This window comes from Oncorhynchus masou, chromosome 5 (genome assembly GCF_036934945.1).
Source record: "Oncorhynchus masou masou isolate Uvic2021 chromosome 5, UVic_Omas_1.1, whole genome shotgun sequence".
NCBI lineage: Eukaryota > Metazoa > Chordata > Actinopteri > Salmoniformes > Salmonidae > Oncorhynchus > Oncorhynchus masou.
The window spans coordinates 49,957,697-49,979,244 of record NC_088216.1 but is presented as its reverse complement, the minus strand read 5'-3'; the positions used below and the strand labels follow the sequence as shown (position 1 = coordinate 49,979,244).

The window sequence follows — 21,548 nt, the reverse complement described above, 5'->3', positions numbered from 1 at the left end:
GGCTTGACTTTTATAATGTATAAGGGTTAAGCAGACAGGCAAGACAAACAGAGAACAAGAAGAAGCACAGAGTGACAGCAGAGAAGATGCTGAGACAGATACGGCGAGTTGGCGGCGCACACAGTGACGTAGGCTGGCGTGGATCCAATGCCAGGGCCAAATTCTTCTCCCAGTCCGCCCCTGGCTAAGTATAACCACTTAAATTGAACAAAGGACAAAAACATTTGAGCCAAGGGTAAAACAAACACGTTTAATCACAAATATGTGTAGAGGACACACATGACACACACACTACTGCATACACACTATACAGTACAGAACACTTAAAAAAGTCACTGTATAAACAATTAATTACAAGAGCATCCTCACCATTCCATATTAAATACAACTGAGGATAACAGAATGGTATAAATATTTTCTAAGGCTCGTTAATAGTTCAGAAAAGCGTAATTAAGTCAAAAAAAAAAAATCTATTTTTCCAGCAGTGAACATGCCTGTTCTGTTCTTTTCCTGCATTTTGCTCATCAAAAAGTTTGATGAATTAAACCAGCTCATAGTATTTCCCAGACTGGGGATCAAAGTAGCAGTTAAGAGAGGGATCATAGAGCAGATTCAGGTACTCCTCCTCATCCTCATTTTCCCCATTCACTGATCCATCAGCCCCTGAAACACAAACAGGAGGAACATGCAGTTATGACATACCATAACATGCACATACACCAGGGGGGGGTAGCCCGACTGGGACGTCAACCTGGCTCCCGACTATTCTAATACCTTAACCAGTTACATTAAGAGGTCCAACCCTTTTTATTTCCTTTGTCATTTTTTTTCTCAGAAGTGCCAAACATTTTGATGAGATTGCAAAGGTGGCATTTACATGTTTTTATTTGAACCTTTATTTTACTTGGCAAGTCAGTTAAGAACAAATTCTTATTTACAATGATGGCCTACCCCGGCCTCCCCTAACCAGGACGACACTGGGCCAACTGTGTGCCGCTCTATGGGACTACCGATCACAGCCAGTTGTGATACAGCCAGGGATCGAACCAGGGTCTGCAGTGATGCCTCTAGCACGGAGATGCAGTGCCTTAGAACGCTGCGCCACTCGGTCATTTAGCTCGCTACATTATAAATTACCCCCCATATATAAATGGAAGAGTACAACTGAACCAGAGGAGGCTGGTGGGAGGAGCTATTGTAATGGTTGAAATGGAATAAATGCAACGGCATCAAACTAGGGTGGTAAAGCTACCTGGAATTGACCAAAGTTTTTTTAATTAACTTTGGTAGTTTATACCTGAATAACTATAAAAAAAATAATTACTATTATTTATTATTTGTCCATATTATCCATGAGTTTCTAGTGGATAGACCATATCATTCAAGAGAAATAGCCTAATTAATGAAAAACAATGGCGTTATTTTCAATTAACTCTGCAACTCTTCTAACTGTTGACTGGGTTCACAACTGCCACCAGTTTGACGCCAAAATATTGACATCAAATACATATTGGCATAGTAAAATAAATCAAATGTGTAAAAAAAATAAATATATAAAGGATATTTCATGCTGAAGCCCTCATATTAAACACCAATGGTGTTCACTAAGTTGATGGTTTATATTTAAGATAATGTTTTACAGCTTTGTCATTCTATTTTTATTTTAAAATCAAGGGCCACTTGATGTCTTGTGATAGATTACATAACATCCTTGAAATATACCAAAATTCTGGTAGTTTACTGGTAAACTTAGAAAGTTTCCAATAATATACCCTCTTTTTGCAACCCTATATCAAACACATCAAACATATGGAAACCACGTTTGACTCCATTTTCTCCATCCCAGCCATTACAATGAGCTCATCCTCCTATAGCTCCTCACACCAGCCTCCTTTGGACTGAACAAGCGTTCCCATTTCCTCATAGGAAATATTCCTTTTGGCGAGAACTGAACAAGACCGTGTATGAACTGTAAGTGCACGACTGAAGAGACAGCCAACACCAGACCCGAGCAGTGTAAGCCATGAATCTGTACCCCTACTACCCTGTGAACAGAACTATTTAGTGGACTTAAATGGTTCCTGGGAGGCTATAAGGGTCTGCTGACCTTGGGACCCAGGAGAATCTTAACTTCTCCTCTGCCATTTCAGACACTCTCTTCACATCAATCAGCACAGCCACGTTTTGGATCCTCGTACCTCAGAATACCGCACAGACACATTCTGAAAGCTGTTAAATAAAAAAAGGTGATGTAATTTCCAACCCCTTGCTTTAACCGCCATTATTTTAGTTGTTAAATTGACGGGCAGTTAACTACTTAAAAAGGTAATGGAATGCTCTGGGAGAAACATTGTGTCTAATTGGAAACTCCAATGGATGATAATGAAAACTAATTACGAGACACAATGTGTCAGAGGTTTAAAATGATGTTGTAAATTGGAAAGGTTTTGCCAATTAACCCCGGCAGGCGTGTCTTTGGAAGCGCAGCCTTGTAACGAGACTGTCTCTGACCTGTGGAGTCACGGGGAGAACAGAAAGCTGCAGCCTCCTGGGATCTATAGCCCTAATTGGTCCTAGTTTTTTTGGGTCTCCTCGCCCTGCCTCGTTTCCACCCTGTGTCTTCTTTAAAGAGAGCCTTAACATTTCAGCCTGCCTAACTTCTGACACCTGTGAAACATTTCCATTAGCAGAATGTGACGGTGGTGCCATTTCACAGGTTTCTGAGAATAATAAAAAACAATATGGATTCTATAGGTTTACATGTATTTGTGTGTGTGTGTGTGTGTGTGTGTGTGTGTGTGTGTGTGTGTAGGACAAGGAGTTTGGTGTTGGAGGTGTTGAGCCAAGCCTGCACCTCTGGTCGGGGGTCCACTCCGATGGTCCCTTGTGCCCTCTGACCCCTTCCCTTTTTTCTGGCTAGGAGGAATAATGGGAGGGCTGAGGACATCCATCCATTCCCTGGAGGCAATAGGCATCAGAACACAGTCATCACTACAGAGATGCTATCAGACAATTAGGAATTCATAATATTAGTTGCGGTGTAGGTCAATTAACAATTTGTGAATAGCGGATAATGTCAAAAAAGGAGGACAGTTTTAATCAATCAGAAAACTTTGTATGTGTCGAACTGCTGTGCTTTATCTTGGTCAGGTCGCAGTTGTAAATGAGAACTTGTTCTCAACTAGCCTACCTGGTTAAATAAAGGTGAAATAAAATACTGTAGGGATCGCACCTGATGATCTTTCCATGAGGCCCACTAAAGCCTCCCATCTCTTTTGTTCTTTAGACTAGACCACCATGGGCCATCACTAACCTCCCCGTCCACTGCCCTTGGGCCTCCCAGCCCATCTCCTCTGTTCTGTTCTAACGGGCTCAACAACCGAGAACTTGTCTGTAGGACCATTTGTCAGACACAGACACATGCTGTGATTTCACACAAGTGTCTGTACACCACAGTACCAATCAAAAGTTTGGATACACTTACTCATTCAAGGATTTTTTTTTTTTTTTTTTTTTTTTTTTTTTTACTATTTCCTACATTGTAGAATAATAGTGAAGACATCAAACAATGAAATAACACATATAGAATCATGTAGTAACCAAAAAGGTGTTAAACAAATCAAAATATATTTTATATTTGAGATTCTTCAAAGTAGCAAGCCTTTGCATTGATGACAGCTTTGCACACTCTTGTCATTCTCTCAACCAACTGCATTGGGTAGTCACCTGGAATGCATTTCAATTAAAAGATGTGCCTTGTTAAAAGTTAATTTGTGGAATTTCTTTCCTTCTTAATGCGTTTGAGCCAAACAGGTAGGGATGGTATACAGAAGATAGCCCTATTTGGTAAAAGACCAAGTCCATATTATGGCATGAACAGCTCAAATAAGCAAAGCGAAATGACAGTCCATCATTACTTTAAGACGTGAAGGTCAGACAATGCGTAAAATTTCATGCACTTTGAAAGTTTCTTCAAGTGCAGTCACAAAAACCATCAAGTGCTATGATGAAACTGGCTCTCATGAGGACCGCCACAGGAAAGGAAGACCAAGAGTTACCTTTGCTGTAGAGGGTAAGTTCATTAGAGTTAACTGCACCTCAGATTGCACCCCAAATAAATGCTTCACAGAGTTCAAGTAACAGACACATCTCAACATCAACTGTTCAGAGGAGACTGTGTGAATCAGGCCTTCATGTTCGAATTGCTGCCATGAAACCACTAATAAAGGACACCAATAATAAGAAGAGACTTGCTTGGGCCAAGAAACACGAGCAATGGACATTGGACCGGTGGAAATCTGTCCTTTGGTTTGATGAGTCCAAATTTGAGATTTTTGGTTCCAACCGCCGTGTCTTTGAGACGCAAAGTAGGTGAACGGATGATCTCCGCATGTATGGTTCCCTAAAATGAAAAGCTAAAATGTCTTGAGTCAATAATTATTCAAACCCTTTATTATAGTAAGCCTAAATACATTTGCTTAACAAGTCAGATAATAAGTTGCATGGACCCACTCTGTGTGCAATAATAGTGTTGAACATGATTTTAAAATTATTATCCCATCTCTGAACCCCACACATACCACACACACGTAAGGTCTCTCAGTTGAGTAGTGAATTTCAAGCACAGATCAACCACATACATGCATCCTGTTTACAATAAGGCACTAAAGTAACTCCGCAAAAAGAATTGCCAAAGAAATGATGTTTTGTACTTAATACAAGGCAAATCCAACACAACACATCACTGAGTATCACTCTTCATATTTTCAAGCATGGTGGTGGCTGCATCATGTTATGGGTATGGTTGTCATCGACAAGGACTAGGGATTATTTTTGAGGCAAATAAAAATAAACGGAATAGAGATAAGCACAGGCAAAATCCTAGAAGAGAACTTGGTTCAGTCTGCTTTCTAACAGACACTGGGATACAAATTCACCTTTCAGCAGGACAATTACCTAAAACACAAGGCCAAATATACAGTTGAAGTCAGAAGTTTACATACACTTTAGCCAAATACATTTAAACTCAGTTTATATGCAAGAGGCCTGTATACTGCCTTCCCTGTGCTCCATTCTCCCCTTCCAGCACTACCATTGGAGTTAGAAATTAAACAATTAAATGTAAGTATATAGTGATGTATGGTGGAAACTGGAGAAAAATAGGCAAGACAGTATCATTGTATAGTAAATTACTACATTAGACATCATCCAGATAAGTATCGCCTTTAAGCTAGTCTTCATTTTTTTTGTACTTTCTTTGCCTCAGGATAAAAGTTGCTTCAGAGAACATCATGGGAGGTTTATGAAGTTTTGAATTGAACTTATTTTCTTCTCGAAGGTTTAATTTATTTTCAAAGTGGCATCATGTTTCAAAGTGGGATTAAAATGGATTTAATTGTTAAAATTGATTGTCACTAGTCTTTGTGGTAGTCAGAGGGACAGTATTACACCTTGTACTGCTGGGGGACAGACGTACTGAGAGTAGCAATACTCTTTCTCCTACACACGAGAGATGGGGGTGAAGGAGCACTGCAGACTGCATCAGCGTGTATGTGTGTGTTGTGTGTGTCACCGTACTGCTACCAGCAGGGCTCTCGCTCTCTCCCATTTATATCAGAGGTCAATGCAACAGACAGAACTGAACCAAAGGCTGTCTCCATCCCACTACTTTTAGCCCCGTCTCCTAAACTCTGACTTTCAGAACGGCACCTTTATGATTGTAGTTGATTCCTAGTTGACAATCTCAAAAAGACCCTGTCTTACTGATGGCTTGAGGCCAGTTGTTCAACTAGGAGCTAAAAGGAACGAGTCAAGTAAGTCACTGATAGTTTGAACACATCCGAAAGTAAACTGTCCACAGGTTTTAGGACATTTGTGAACGTGATAACAGCTAAGAAGTATTTTCCATTGGAGAGGTATAGTTGCTTTCCTCTATGTCTTGGTTTCCCCCTTCTATTCCACCAGTTAGCTCTGATCTTTGATATTCAAAATGAACAGTCACTATAAGTTGATATGTTATCATCACTTGACTGAGATGTGTAACTCTCTCCTCCATTCTAACAGTGTGGCTGCGGAATACATTTAGGTAAAATATGGACGTCTCGAATTTCAATCTCTAAACTGGGAAAACAACATGCTTCCACTGAGTTAGTTTTGTTGTAAATACATCTATCTACACACTCATACATACAGCAATTCTATACTTCTGTCAGATATAGATCCTACTTGATTTTCAAATTCAACTTCAAGTACTAGATAGTAACCCTCCCCCATTGTGTCCCTTAGAAATACATCATCACTTCTTCTCCAGACCGAAGCTAAAATCAAATATATTCCAAATAATATTTCCTTCGCCTACCGGAGCCATTTACACCCTCCCACTTCCCTCTGACTCCACACTGGGAGGCACAAAGCACAGGCAGATTTAATGGAAGCTATTTTCAAGGACAACGCAGCTCAACGCTGCAGACAGCAGCTACCTACCTGCAGGGAGAGGAAATTGTTAAGTGGGACTGGACGAGAGACTGTAGATTGAATTGTTAAGTCATTATATTCATGGCATAAAAGTGAACTGGGAATGGGAGGAAATAAATGTGCCTTTTTTTTACCTGACAGAAGATGAAGGTCCCTTTTAGTAAGTATTTTACCTTGAGGTTAGTGTAAAAAAACAACAACATTATCTATAGTGTACCCAGCAAACCAAAATTGGTTCTGCAGAAGTTCCCAGAACATTCGTTAGGTTGCGGCAAATATTCTCATAACACAAAAACTGTCCAGTTGTGCTGATGATTATACAATGTTTGTATAAAACATAAGCCTGATGTTGCAAGAACGTTCCCAGAACACATTTAGTCTGTTCTTTAAAAGTACCTAAAATACTTATTTAGGTGAGAACATTGTGGGGATATGACAAGAGAGGTTCCAAAAACACACACACAAAAATTAACGAACAGAAAAACTGTCCAGTTGTGCTGACATTCAGATAATATTTGTATCAGATTGCACAAAAAATGAGTTTGATGTTGACAGAACAGCCTGTCTGAGTTCTTTAAAACGTTGATTTGCTGTGATTTGTTTTATTTTTTATGTTAAGAGAACATTTAATTTTAAACATAAAAAAAAAAATTGTTATCAAAAACATTATTTGAAAGATTTTGAGATGTTGTCATCCTGGTGTTAGATAAAAACCCTAACTAGAACTTCATGGTAATCTTAGCTAATGTTCTGCCAATATTCCCGGTTTGCTGGGTATACTCCTACAGTACATCTGTGCTTGGAGCTGGAGACGAAAGAAAACGGATGTTGGCACTTCTATCTCTTTTGAAAATAGACTTTGTAAAAAGATGATTCTGTGTTCAGTGAGAATATCTCCATATCTCCATGACAGGGTGTTTAGGAGATGGAATGCTTGTTTACCAGCCTGAGGCAGAAGGCACAGATATCACACACAGTGGAACATGGTAAATGTGTCAGAAAATCACTGACAAAACTACAGCAGGGAGCAGCAGCACCGTTTCAACTGTCAAACTTTACCACTCCAAATAACTGACAGTGGAGCCTTGCAGACAATGGTGCCAGTCAGGACACTTAAGACCGAAGATTTCACTTTTGGGCTTTCAGAACACAAAACACCTTTGGGGGTCTGTCTGAATACAAAAGAAAGAAAGAAAGAACAAAAGAGAGGAGAAGAGAAAGAACAGACAAGATTTCCACTGACAGAGAGATAATTAAAGCTGGTTGTCGTGCCACATCCCACAACTCTCAGATCCACTGCAGCTGTACTTGAATACAGTAACACAAATTCAGTCATCACCTATCTAGTGTTTGTAGTATTGCTGTAGTAAATACAGGCCACTAGTGGATAGGGTTCGGTTAACAAGCCTATACTTAAAAAATATAAGCTTATACTTGAGTACACTCTTAGAAACACGGTTATATGGGAACCCTTTTAGGTTCTAGATAGCACCTTTTTTTCTAAGAGTGTACTCAAATCTGCCTTTGGGCGCAGTCAAGCAGAAACACAAGCACTCGGTCTGAACATTTGAAAGACAGAGACAGTCTCAAGGACAGAAGGTTTAGGAACTTGTGTGAAATGAAACAGAAGTATAACACAAACAAAATTGAACCTCAAAAACACTAGCCTACGTGACTGCAATTTTGTTGCCAGGTTCATTCAACAGTCATGTGGTTTAACACCACAAAGGAGCACTTAATACATCATGGGGACAGAGATATATACACCAGGAAGCCTTCCCTGCCTTTCATCAATAAATCAGACATGTTTGAGCCAACAGGAACAATGCATAATTCAACCTGGAGACAGGTGATGCAACACTTTTGTCATCCTTTGTAACATGTTGGTGGCGCTGCACGTGTGTCCTCAGAGAGTGAGACGGAAAGAGAGAAAGGGAGAGAGAGACCCACAAAGAATTTGAAAACATAAAGACAGCGAGAGTGCGGTTTGTGTGCTAATGAGTGACAACAGCCCTGCATCTAATTGAGAGGCGAGCAGAGAGGATGACAAGAAGAGCTCTAATGAGTAATGGCAATGGCATCCTGTAAGATGAGGTGAGGTGAGCCAGACCCAAGCCCAGGTGATGACAGCCAAGTAATGACAGCCAGGTGACTGGTGTATTAGACCTCTGTGTGTTTGGGCCCTGCGCCAACGGAAACACTAACTAACTTGGTGCTAATCATCCGGGACAGCCTTGGCTAATGAGACACTGATGCACTGCTACAGGTGGGAATCTGTTAGTATGTGTTCATATTTACATGTTGTGTACGGTTTCATACACTTGTCAGGAAGGGTTCCATGCCCTGGGTCTCTTGACTGATTCTGAATGGACAGATAGAATGAACGCACCCTCCATCCATTCTCACTTCAGGATCAGTGAATTATTTCATTTATTCTTTATTTAACTAGGCAAGTCAGTTAAGAACAAATTCTTATTTACAATGACGGCCTACTGGGGAACAGTGGGTTAACTGCCTTGGTCAGGGGCAGAACGACAAATTTGTACCTTGTCAGGGGAATCAATCCAACAACCTTTCGGTTACTGGCCCAAAGATCGAAGCACTAGGCTACCTGCCTCCCCGATTTCCCATCATAGATAACGTTACGGAAGAGATTTGATGGAAAGGGAGGTTACATCATTTACAGGCTGAACATATTGGCTACCTTTAAACAGTTGGCGGAGGACCCGTATTGTTAGGAAATTCAAAAAGGACAAAACCTCCTCCTCCCAACCTAATACGTAATCTGCTCGAGGGGGTTACTCAACCGGCTCATAAGTCGCGACGTCCCCTGAATGCCCATCTGCTAGCCTGCTAGCCGCGGCCCGCTAGCTGCCGAGAGCATATTGGACTGTTAGCTGAATAGATCCATTTGCCAATTGAACCCCTCTGCTACACGGAACCCTACTAATCCATCACGACTGGTCTATCGACGGAACCACACGAGGCGAAAACAGACTTTCCTCCGTCGCGAAGTCCCTCTTAGGCCCATCTGCTAGCTTGCTAGCCCCGGCCTGCTAGCTGTCTGAATCGCTGTGTCTCCAGCCAGCCCAACCACTGACTGGACCCCTATGATCACTATTGTCAATATGCCTTGTCCACTACTGTTCTGGTTAGTGATTATTGTTTTATTTCACTGTAGAGCCTCTAGCCCTGCTCAATATGCCTTAACCAACCATTTATGTGATGACATCACCTGGTTTAAACGTTTCTCGAGACAATATTTCTCTCATCATCACTCAATGCCTCGGTGTACCTACAATGTACTCACATCCTACCTTACCTTTGTCTGTACATGATGCCTTGAATCTTTTCCATCGTGCCCAGAAACCTGCTCCTTTTACTCTCTGACCCGAACGCACTAGACAACCAGTTCTATTAGACTTTAGCCGTACCCTTATCCTACTCCTCCTCTGTTCCTCTGGTGATGCAGAGTTTAATCCAGGACCTGCAGTGCCTAGCTCCACTCCCACTCCCCAGGTGCTCTCATTTGTTGACTTCTGTAACCGTAAAAGCCTTGGTTTCATGCATGTTAACATTAGAAGCCTACTCCCTAAGTTTGTTTTATTCACTGCTTTAGCATACTTTGTCAACCCAAATGTTTTAGCCGTGTCTTAATCTTGGTTTAGGAAGACCACTGAAAACCCTGAAACTGCCAAAGGGGGCGGAGTTGCAATCTACTGCTGAGATAGCCTTCAGAGTTCTGTCTTACTAACCAGGTCTGTAAACAATTCGAGCTTCTACTTTTAAAAATCCACCTTTCCAGAAACAAGTCTCTCACCATTGACGCTTGCTATAGACCACCCTCAGCCCCAAGCTGTGCCCTGGACACCATATGTGAATTAATTGCAGACCATCTATCTTCAGAGCTCGTGCTGCTAGGTGACCTAAACTGAGACATGCTTAACACCCCGGGCCATCCTACAATCTAAGCTAGATGCCCTCTCACACAAATGATCAATGAACCTACCAGGTACAACCCCAAATCCGTAAACACGGCACCCTCATAGATATCAATCTAACCAACATGCCCTCCAAATACACCTCTGCTCTTTTCAACCAAGATCTCAGCGATCACTGCCTCATTGCCTGCATCCGTAATGGGTCTGCAGTCAAACGACCACCCCTCATCACTGTCAAACGTTCCTAAAAAACCTCAGTGAGCAGGCCTTTTTAATCGACCTGGCAGGGGTATCCTGTAATGATATCGACCTCATTCCATCAGTAGAGGATGCCTTGTTATTCTTTCAAAGTGCCTTCTTCACCATCTTAAATAAGCATGCTCCATTCAATTCTTTTTAACAAGGAACAGATACAGCCCTTGGTTCACTCCAGACCTGACTGCCCTTGACCAGCACAAACACATCCTGTGGCGTACTGCATTAGCATCAAATAGCCCCCACGATATGCAACTTTCAGGGAAGTTAGGAACCAGTATACACAGGCAGTTAAGAAAGCTAAGGCTAGCTTTTTCAAACAGAAATTTGCATCCTGTAGCACAAACTCAAAAAAGTTCTGGGACACTGTAAACTCCATGGAGAATAACAGTACCTCCTCCCAGCTGCCAACTGCACTGAGGCTAGGAAACACTGTCACCACCGATGAATCCACTATAATTGAGAATTTCAATAAGCATTTTTCTATAGCTGGCCATGCTTTCCACATGGCTACCCCTACCCCGGTCAACTGCCCGGCACACCCCACAGCAACTCGCCCAAGCCTCCCCATTTCTCCTTCACCCAAATCCAGATAGCTGATGTTCTGAAAGAGCTGCAAAATCTGGACCCCTACAAATCATCCGGGCTAGACAATCTGGACCCTCTCTTTCTAAAATGATCTGCCGTTGCAATCCCTATTACTATTACTACTGTTCAACCTCTCTTTCATATCGTCTGAGATCCCCAAATCTTGGAATGCTGCCGTGGTCATCCCCCTCTTCAAAGGTGGAGACACTCTAGACCCAAACTGTTACAGACCTATATCAATCCTACCCTGCCTTTCTAAGGTCTTTGAAAGCCAAGTTAACAAACATTACCGACCATTTCGAATCCCACCGTATCTTCTCTGCTATGCAATCTGGTTTCCGAGCTGGTCACGGGTGCACCTCAGCCACGCTCAAGATCCTAAACGATATCATAACCTGCCATTGATAAGAGACATTACTGTGCAGCCGTATTCATTGACCTGGCCAAGGCTTTCGACTCTGTCAATCACGACATTCTTATCGGCAGACTCAACAGCCTTGGTTTCTCAAATGACTGCGTCGCCTGGTTCACCAAATACTTCTCTAAGTTCAGTATGTCAAATCTGAGGGCCTGTTGCCTGGACCTCTGGCAGTCTCTATGAGGGTGCCATAGGGTTCAATTCTCGGGTCGACTCTCTTCTCTGTCTACATCAATGATGTTGCTCTTGCTGCTGGTGATTTTCTGATCCACCTCTACGCAGGCGACACCATTTTGTATACCTCTGACCCTTCTTTGGACACTGTGAAAACTAACCTCCAGACGAGCTTCAATGCCATACAACTCTCCTTCCGTTGCCTCCAACTGATCCTAAATGCAAGTAAAACTAAAAGCATGTACTTCAACCGATCGCTTCCAGCACCTGCCCGCCCGTCCAGCATCACTACTCTGGACGGTTCTGACTTTGAATATGTGGACAACTACAAATACCTAGGTGTCTGGTTAGACTGTAAACTCTCCTTCCAGACTCACATTAAGCATCTCCAATCCAAAATTAAATCTCGAATCGTCTTCCTATTTCGCAACAAAGCATCCTTCACTCATGCTGACAAATATACCCTCGTAAAACTGACCATCCTATCGATCCTCGACTTTGGCGATGTCATTTACAAAATAGCCTCCAACACTCTACTCAACAAATTGGATGCAGTCTATCACAGTGCCATCCGTTTTGTCACTAAAGCCACATATACTACCCACCATTGCGACCTGTACGCTCTTGTTGGCTGGCCTTCACTTCATACTCATTGCCAAACCCACTGGCTCCAGGTCATCTACAAGTCTCTGCTAGGTAAAGCCCCACCTTATCTCAGCTCACTGGTCACTATAGCAGCACCCACACGTAGCATGCGCTCCAGAAGTTATATCTCACTGGTCACCCCCAAAGCCAATTCCTCATTTGGCCGCCTTTCCTTCCAGCTCTCTGCTACCAATGACTGGAATGAACTGCAAAAATCACTGAAGCTGTACTCATATCTCTCTCACTAGCTTTAAGCACCAGCTGTCAGAGCAGCTCACAGATCACTGTACCTGTACATAGCCCATCTGTAAATAGCCCATCTAACTACCTCATCCCCATAATGTATTTATTTATTAATCTTGCTCCTTTGCACCCCAGTATCTCTACTTGCACATTTATCTTCTGCACATCAATCATTCCACTGTTGAATTGGTATATTGTAATTACTTCGCCACCATGGCCTATTTATTGCCTTACCTCCCTTATCTTACCACATTTGCACACTGTATATAGACTTTTTCTACTGTATTATTGACTGTATGTTTGTTTATTCCATGTGTAACTCTGTGCTGTTGTATATGTCAAACTGCTTTGCTTTATTCTTGGCCAGATCGCAGTTTTAAATGAGAACTTTCTCAACAAGTCTACCTGGTTAAATAAAGGTGAAATAAAATAAATAATAATACATTTAAAAAACTATGCCCTCTTTTTAAAAGACAAAACTTTGTTTATGTGTTGTTTATTTTGGGGACAAGATTTGAGGTATGCTCACCTTGGATTGGAGTGTAAGAGTGGGTTCATTTCCTTCTGATAGTGATGGCCCTGTTTGGCCGGCTGAGAACAACAGAACACAACGGATGAGGAAAAGAGAACGTCATAATCTACGAGCGATGCTATAATCATTCAGATTCTAATCTCGGCACCCAGAAGACAGTCTCACATGCAGGCTGGCTGCTCACATTTTAATTTAAAGGCTGTCAGTCACCAGAGACTAATAACATAAAAATATACCCGCCACACACATTTAGCATGTTGCTATCTTTTCTAACTATCTCATACAGTATTATGTGAAATCACAATCTGCGTATTAACAAAAAAAGCTTCAGTGCACCTCCCTCAGCTGCCTGATGGGGGCGCTGTGGCTACATATGTTACTACAGAGTGCAAAGGTTCTCAGTATTTATCTCAGGACTCTATAATGGCACATTTCCATATAGGATTTACCCCAGTGTTTTACCCCAAATACTTTTCTGTTTCAATCTACGCGGGCCGGCACCGGTGTCTCACCGGGCCATGGCTCCGGCAGACCTGCTCTCACTTGGGGCCAAAACCAGGCCACTGGTACTTTTCAGATGGCAATTACATAACATTGGCTAACTGTGAAACTCAACACCTTCTTATGAAGCAACTGTTTTGATTATGCAGAGTTTGTTGATTTTACTCTCCACAGGACCTCACGGTCAGCCCTAGCTACGGAAACACCGTTTCTCTAGTATAACAGAACGAAGTATACCCTAGCGTGACACTGATGTTACAGTCGAAAAAGCAGCAATGTGAACACAGCACATCAAGCTGTTATGGCAGAATTGGGGTGAGCTGATGTAACTTCTCACAGGTTATGCTACTGTTCTGTGTTATGCTTTTCATAGGCTCCTGGTGTGTCTGCACCCTAACACAAGCCCACTGTGTTCCCGGAACTGTTGCTGTATTGAAATAACTGTTGTGTAAACAACATGATTGTATTATCACCTCCCACTATATAAGGGACATGAAACCATTTATTCTTTGAGTTCTTCCCTGTGAAACCAGAGGTGGATCTCCCCTGCAGCTTCTTGATGAAAATATTCACTATTATATATACTATTAGTCTCTGCCTGATCTTTGGATCGCGTTTTCCACAACAAAGGTGAGCAGCCAGCTTGAGAGAGAGAGAGAGAGAGAGAGAGAGAGAGAGATAAGCCCCATTTGCACCTTGATTTATCACTCAGGAGAGCTGCCTGTAAATAATGGCTTAAGGACATAGGAAGGCATAATAGATATCTGGGCCCACTTCATTGCTTCTGCAAATTACAGTATGTGAGTATGAAATAAGCAACACTAACCCCCTACGTCAATGGCAAACGTCCTGGGTAAGACATCTTCATTTGTTCTCCATCTTTGGGGTACATGACTCACCATAGGTATGTGTGTCCAGGTGGATGGCTCATCACTGCTGGTGCTGATGCTGACGTTACATTGGTGGATCTGAGAGGCACTGAGACCTGTTGCTCCTCCCCCCTCCTCTTCTTCCTCCTGCTCCCGCCGTAGACTGGCCAGCATATGTAGCTCCTCCTCCTCCTGCATACGCAGGCTGTCCAACAGACGCAAATCACAGCTACTGGACCCAACAGGCTCATGCCTTCTCTCCGCCCTCTCCTCTCCCACCTTCAAATCGACAACAAACAAAATCAAGATGGATTACACACTGCATTCCAGACATTACAGTAAAAGAATTTGACAGCTTTTTTAATGGGCTTTGTGGTTTGACCATGGTGTGTATCAAGCACATGCCTCAAATTCCTAGAATCTCATTCATCCTTTTTCATCACATCCACAAATAGCAAGTTCTGTTCGATCCGTCCAATAAGAAGAAACAGGTCAATGACCTGAGCCCAACCAACCCCTGTGTAAGTGTAACAAAGATAAGTAATCAGTGTGTTTAAAACAGCATGTCTCAGTTTTCCCATCCGGGGCCCAGCCCAGGCTTGGATATCACCCACTGGCCTGTGGCTTGGCTGGCATGATTGGACAAATACAATTTGATTTGACTTGATGGGAGGACAGCTCAACAGCCTTCACTTGGCTACCTGCTGGGGACATGGAGCAGGGTGTGTCAGTGGTTGTAAGACTGCAGCTTACTGGGCTGTGTTCCACTACAATGAGGTGAGGGTTGAGGGGGGTGTCTGAGCCTCATCAGCGACCCAGGCAGCAGGCCTCCTTTGTGGGCTTGGGATCCCTCCACTCCCCTGTCTTTTGTGGACCTCAGGAAGAGTAGCTGCTGTGTCAGCTAGAGCTAATGAGGATCCCTAAAGAATATTTCAAAAAAGACAAAATACTGTGCTCTGATCATGGATCCCCTGGTTCCTCTTAGGAGGAGCGGCTGGAAGGTGGGAAGGGAGTGAGCCCCGGGCACCTCAAGGTGTGACAGCTAGCCCCCCACCTCTCTTCACCCTCTCTCTCACCCTCTCTATTTTAAATCGCAGAATCCTTCTCCTCAGCACAGCATGACTGACAAACCTGCTCTTAGATCACTGCTCTGCTCTGCTCTGTACATCACACACTTTAATGTGAGCAGAGGAGATGAGGGGAAGCGAGGGATGAGGGGAGAGACAGGCAGGCAGGCGGGCGGGTGCGACACGGCGTGTCATCATGCCATCAGAAGCTGAACAGCACGATGCCAAGCCCTTTAACAAGCTTCTCTCTACATTTCCTCACTCACTCTTCTTCTATCTAAGCTTCTCTCTCTCTTCTATCTAAGCCCATCCTGACTGCAACCACTTGAGCATCGGAGAGGAGTCAACCCCGACCATAAAAGAACGACTGGCACAAAGCAGGCAGCCACATGACTGTCACATCCACTCTTTGTCAAAAGGGACCTTTCCTCTCCCCTGAAAACTCTCTTCAGACTTTTCAGACTTTCCTGGATGTGTCCCAAACGGCACCATATTCCCTATATAGTGCACTACTTTTGCCCACAGCCCTGGTTAAAAGAATTGCACGTTACAGGGAATAGGGTGCCATTTGGGACACATGCCACATCTTTAATTAAACAGTGGGCTCTCTTCTGTTGTGAGAGGTCAAGGGGAATGACTGTTCTCTCCTACAGTTCCCAGTGATAATTCTACATCCCTCGTTCAACATGCACTCTGCTCCCTCTTTTCTTCTCACTCCCTCGCTTTTTGTGTATCCCTCCACCCACGCCACTGATTCCCTGTTTTCTATCTATTATTAAGCTTTGGCGATATGTCTGTGGGAGAATGAGGATCATCAAGGGGCACAGACAAACTCACTGTATCTATCTGTATCAAAACAGAGATTTATTTTCAGCTGGTCTGGGACATTTCAACCGGCAGACTTGTAACTACATGTTTTCAGAGGGGGGAAATCCAGGAATTTGCAGTGCTTTTCTATTGATAAAACTACAATACAGTATACTACTGTAAACACAGACCACTGAAGAAAAACAATCACAGAGAACTCTAGGTTTAACTAAATAAAGTACTATAGGCACAAGTAGCTAGTAGGAATCTCAGCTTGAAGAAGCAAAACATGAGGCAGACTGAAGAGAAAATATGAGGACATGCTATCCTTTCACCCTTGTGATACATCCATGTCCTGTATATGTGACTACTAGGCTATAACTTGAATATGACACATCCATGTCCTGTATATGTGACTCCTAGGCTATAACTTGAATATGATACATCCATGTCCTGTATATGTGACTACGAGGCTATAACTTGAATATGATACATCCATGTCCTGTATATGTGACTACGAGGCTATAACTTGAATATGACACATCCATGTCCTGTATATGTGACTACTAGGCTATAACTTGAATATGATACATCCATGTCCTGTATATGTGACTACTAGGCTATAACTTGAATATGATACATCCATGTCCTGTATATGTGACTACGAGGCTATAACTTGAATATGACACATCCATGTCCTGTATATGTGACTACTAGGCTATAACTTGAATATGACACATCCATGTCCTGTATATGTGACTACTAGGCTATAACTTGAATATGACACATCCATGTCCTGTATATGTGACTACTAGGCTATAACTTGAATATGATACCTCCATGTCCTGTATATGTGACTACGAGGCTATAACTTGAAGTTACTGATGATCAGTCTGTTGTCTTGGGGAGGAATCACACAGTGGCACATCTGATGTGTTTTGACAACTGTAAATCCCCGTCGGTTGTGGCATCAGGCATGTGGCTGGCTGCTCAATTAGACTCTCAGACAGGTTCTCCCTCCCTCTTTCTCGCTCCCCCCTCATCCTTCTCTCCTAGTGGCTCCCTCCCTCTCATCCCACCCAGGGCCTCCCTTCCACCCAGGGCCTCCATCCCAGAGTGGCAAGAGACAGTCAGGACTGATGGTCACTTGACAGCTGCTCACTTAATTATAACATGAGAAGTATAGGAGGAAATGGAAGATGGCGGAGTTAACAGCAGAACTTTCTCTCTCCTGGTAAATCATGTGCTTCTGTTCTGTCCCACAGGGCGGGTAAGAGCTTCTGACGAAGACAGTGCGATAATAAGGATGTGATTGTGAATACTAAATGCCTGGCTGCAGACAGACAGTACCTAACCTTGTCTAATGTGGCGTCTCCTCGGGGGATGATCTCTCGCAGAGATCTTCTGCTCAGTGATGTCCTGCTGCTGCTCCTGTCCTGAGTCTGGCTCGCCCCCCCTTCTCTTCCCCCAGGTCCAGACTGGCCCAGACTGCTGTGTCTCTGCCCCTGCCTGGTACCCTGACAGGGTGACCGGCAGCGGGTTGGGACCATCCCAGGCATCTCTAATGTTCTCCTGTATGCTTGGGAGTCAGTGTGGGGAGCCAGCCTGTTTTTACACCCTGCAGGGTCTGTGTGGGTTAGGGTTCGCTCTATGGTAAATGTTCGGTCTGCAACACTGGACCCACTGGACCCAGGCCGTGCTCTGGGCGGAGTGTCCTCATCTAGGCCTGATGATCCGGGGATACCAGGGGTGGAGCTGGGGGGAACACCAGGAGTACCAGGGCTGGGGGGGACACTGGACATCTGATAGAGGAACCTGGAGGAGGTCTCTTCCTGGGAGAAATAGAGAGGAACAGTTTAAAAATAGGATTTAAAAAAAAAAAATATTATTAGAATATGAGTAATGGTAGCCAGGCAGGCATATCTAAAAGGACAGAGTAGGCACTGACGCAACACCTTGAAAGAAAAAGACGTCTGCCTCAAGAAGGGAATTATAGCACAACCTGCCACAGATGAATGCAAAAGAATGCGCGTGCCGGCCAGCTAGCTAATAAACTGCTACGGCTATACTGTACGATTCCATACTGGCGGCTAGCCGTGGGCTGGTATCCCACGTCCCAAATTACTTGCAATTAACTATGGCAGCAGGCTATCTGAAAAGACTCAACATTAGTCTTGCTTAGCTGGCATAGGCTAAAATGGCTTTAAAGTAGTGTAAAGCGCTAGGCTTTCATCCCGGCTAATGGTCTCTGTAGGTTTGGCTTGAAAGCAGACGGCTCTGGTTCCTGGTTCACTAATGAGGACAACCTGGTGATAGGGCATGTTAAGTTTGACTCCTAGCCCGAACCCCATTGACTCTTCTTCACTCCTCCTCTTCCTCCATTTTACCTCTCTTCTCATCCTTTTCTTCTGCTGCTTTTCGTTTCATGCTCAGAATCGTATGTCATTGAGTGGGGCACTGATGTCAGTGGTGTGATAGAGGTCAGTTTAGAGTCAACACCTCTGGCATGGCCATTTACTAAGCATGATCCAACTGGGACGAGGCATCGAATGTGGATGTCCACTGGGGCGAGGCATCGAAAAAGTATGTCCATATGAATTTAATATCTAGTAATAATCAGGGATACATTTTTTTTATTTTTTTATTTCACCTTTATTTAACCAGGTAGGCTAGTTGAGAACAAGTTCTCGTTTTACAACTGCGACCTGGCCAAGATAAAGCACAGCAGTTCGACACATACAACAACACAGAGTTACACATGGAATAAATAAGGAAGAATAATCTGATTTCCCTCGTTGGTAACATTGTATTTTATGTAGTTACACTTTTAGGGCAATCTGTCTTTTGGTTCCGACATACAGTGCCAGTCAAGAGATTGGACACATACTAATTCAAAGGTTTTTCTTTATTTGTACTATTTTCTACATTGTAGAATAATAGTGAGGACATCAAAACTATGAAATAACACATATGGAATCATGTAGTAACCAAAAAAGTGTTAAACAAATAAAAATATATTGGAGATTCTTCAAAGTAGACACCCTTTGCCTTGATGGCAGCTTTGCACACTCTTGGCATTCTCTCGACCAGATTCATGGGGTAGTCACCTGGAATGGATTTAAATTAACAGGTGTGCCTTGTTAGAAGTTCATTTGTGGATTTTCTTTCCTTCTTAATGTGTTTGAGCCAATCAGTTGTGTTGTGACAAGGTAGGGGTGGTATACAGAAGATAGCCCAATTTGGTTAAAGACCAGGTCCATATTATGACAAGGACAGCACAAATAAGCAAAGAAAAATGACAGTCCATCATTACTTTAAGACATGAAGGTCAGTCTACCACTACTAAAGGACACCAATAATAAGAAGAGACATGCTTTGGCCAAGAAACACAAGCAACGGACATTAGACCGATAGATATCTATCCTTTGGTTTGATGAGTCCAAATTTGAGAATTTTGGTTCCATCCGCCATGTCTTTGTGAGACGCAGAGTAGGTGAACAGATGATCTCCACATGTGTGGTTCCCACCGTGAAGCATGGAGGAGGAGGTGTGATGGTGTGGAGGTGCTTTGCTGGTGACACTGTCAGTGATTTATTTAGAATTCAAGGCACACTTAACCAGCAGGGCTACCACAGCATTCTGCAGCGATAAGCCATCCTATCTGGTTGCACTTAGTGGTACTATCATTTGTTTGTCAACAGGACAATGACCCAAAACACACCTCCAGGCGGTGTAAGGGCAATTTGACCAAGAAGGAGAGTGATGGAGTGCTGCATCAGATGACCTGGCCTCCACAATCACCTGACCTCAACCCAATTGAGATGGTTTGGGATGAGTTGTACCGCAGAGCGAAGGAAAAGCAGCCAACAAGTGCTCAGCATATGTGGGAACTCCTTCAAAATTGTTGGAATAGCATTACGCGTGAAGCTGGTTGAGAGAATGCCAAGGGTGCGCAAAGTTGCCATCAAGGCAAAGGGTGGCAATTTTGAAGAATTTCAAATATAAAATATGTGTTCTTGCCATAATTTGGACTTGGTCTTTTACCAAATCGGGCAATCTTCTGTATACCACCCCTACCTTGTCACAACACAACTGATTGGCTCAAACGTATTAAGAAGGAAGGAAATTCCACATATCAACTTCTAACAAGGCACACCTGTTAATATAAATCCATTCCAGGTGACTTCCTCATGAATCTGGTTGAAAGAATGCCAAGACATTTACATTTACATTTAAGTCAAGAGTGTGCAAAGTTGTCATCAAGGGAAAGGGTGGCTACTTTGAATAATCTCAAAATATATTATGATTTGTTTAAAACTTTTTTGGTTACTATATGATTCCATATGTGCTATTTCATAGTTTTGATGTCTTCACTATTATTCTACAATGTAGAAAATAGTACAAATAAAGAAAAACCCTTGAATGAGTAGGTGTGTCCAAACTTTTGACTGGTACTGTAGGTTAGGGAGAAGAGGAAGCTATTTTCAGTGTTTAATAACAGTTTTTTTAAGGCCAACTGGGACTACCTGTGGATATGGTAGTAAGCTGTGATGTTGGATATTTGAACCCATGAATTACCTAAAACATGCTGTGTGACTACTGTCTAGTCTGTTGTTTATTCAAATTAACCTTGGTCTCCCAGAGTAATATGATTGGCTGAAAACAAGCAAACAGAACAAGATGGGAATTGAAAGAAAAATAGAAAGCTCCAGAGGTTTTACAATATGTTCTTCTAGACGAGCAGAGCAGCTCACACACACACACACACACACACACACACACACACACACACACACACACACACACACACACACACACACACACACACACACACACACACACACACACACACACACACACACACACACACACACACAGTTAGAGAGACATCAATCAAAGTGGCCTAATTAACAGTAGCAGAGCATGTGTATGTTGAAGATGAAACTGATTTCCCTCAGGACAGTAGAGGAGAGAGAGAGAGAGAGAGAGACGGATCAACACAACAACTAAATTATCTTTCTCTATCTCACACAC

General features: G+C 42.9%; 1 protein-coding gene across 1 annotated transcript in view; it reads right to left on the bottom strand.

The window, feature by feature from the left end:
• Positions 1-242: 242 nt before the first annotated feature.
• Positions 243-21,548, bottom strand: part of cfap20dc (CFAP20 domain containing) — a 53,491-nt gene continuing 32,185 nt past the window's right edge. Inside the window, exons 13-17 of the mRNA XM_064965847.1 lie at positions 17,870-18,346; positions 14,671-14,919; positions 13,268-13,329; positions 2,855-2,958; positions 243-663 (exon numbers count right to left, since the gene is read on the bottom strand). Coding sequence (XP_064821919.1) covers positions 542-663; positions 2,855-2,958; positions 13,268-13,329; positions 14,671-14,919; positions 17,870-18,346 — 1,014 coding nt within the window. The 3' untranslated portion in view covers positions 243-541. The remainder of the gene's footprint in view (positions 664-2,854; positions 2,959-13,267; positions 13,330-14,670; positions 14,920-17,869; positions 18,347-21,548) is intronic.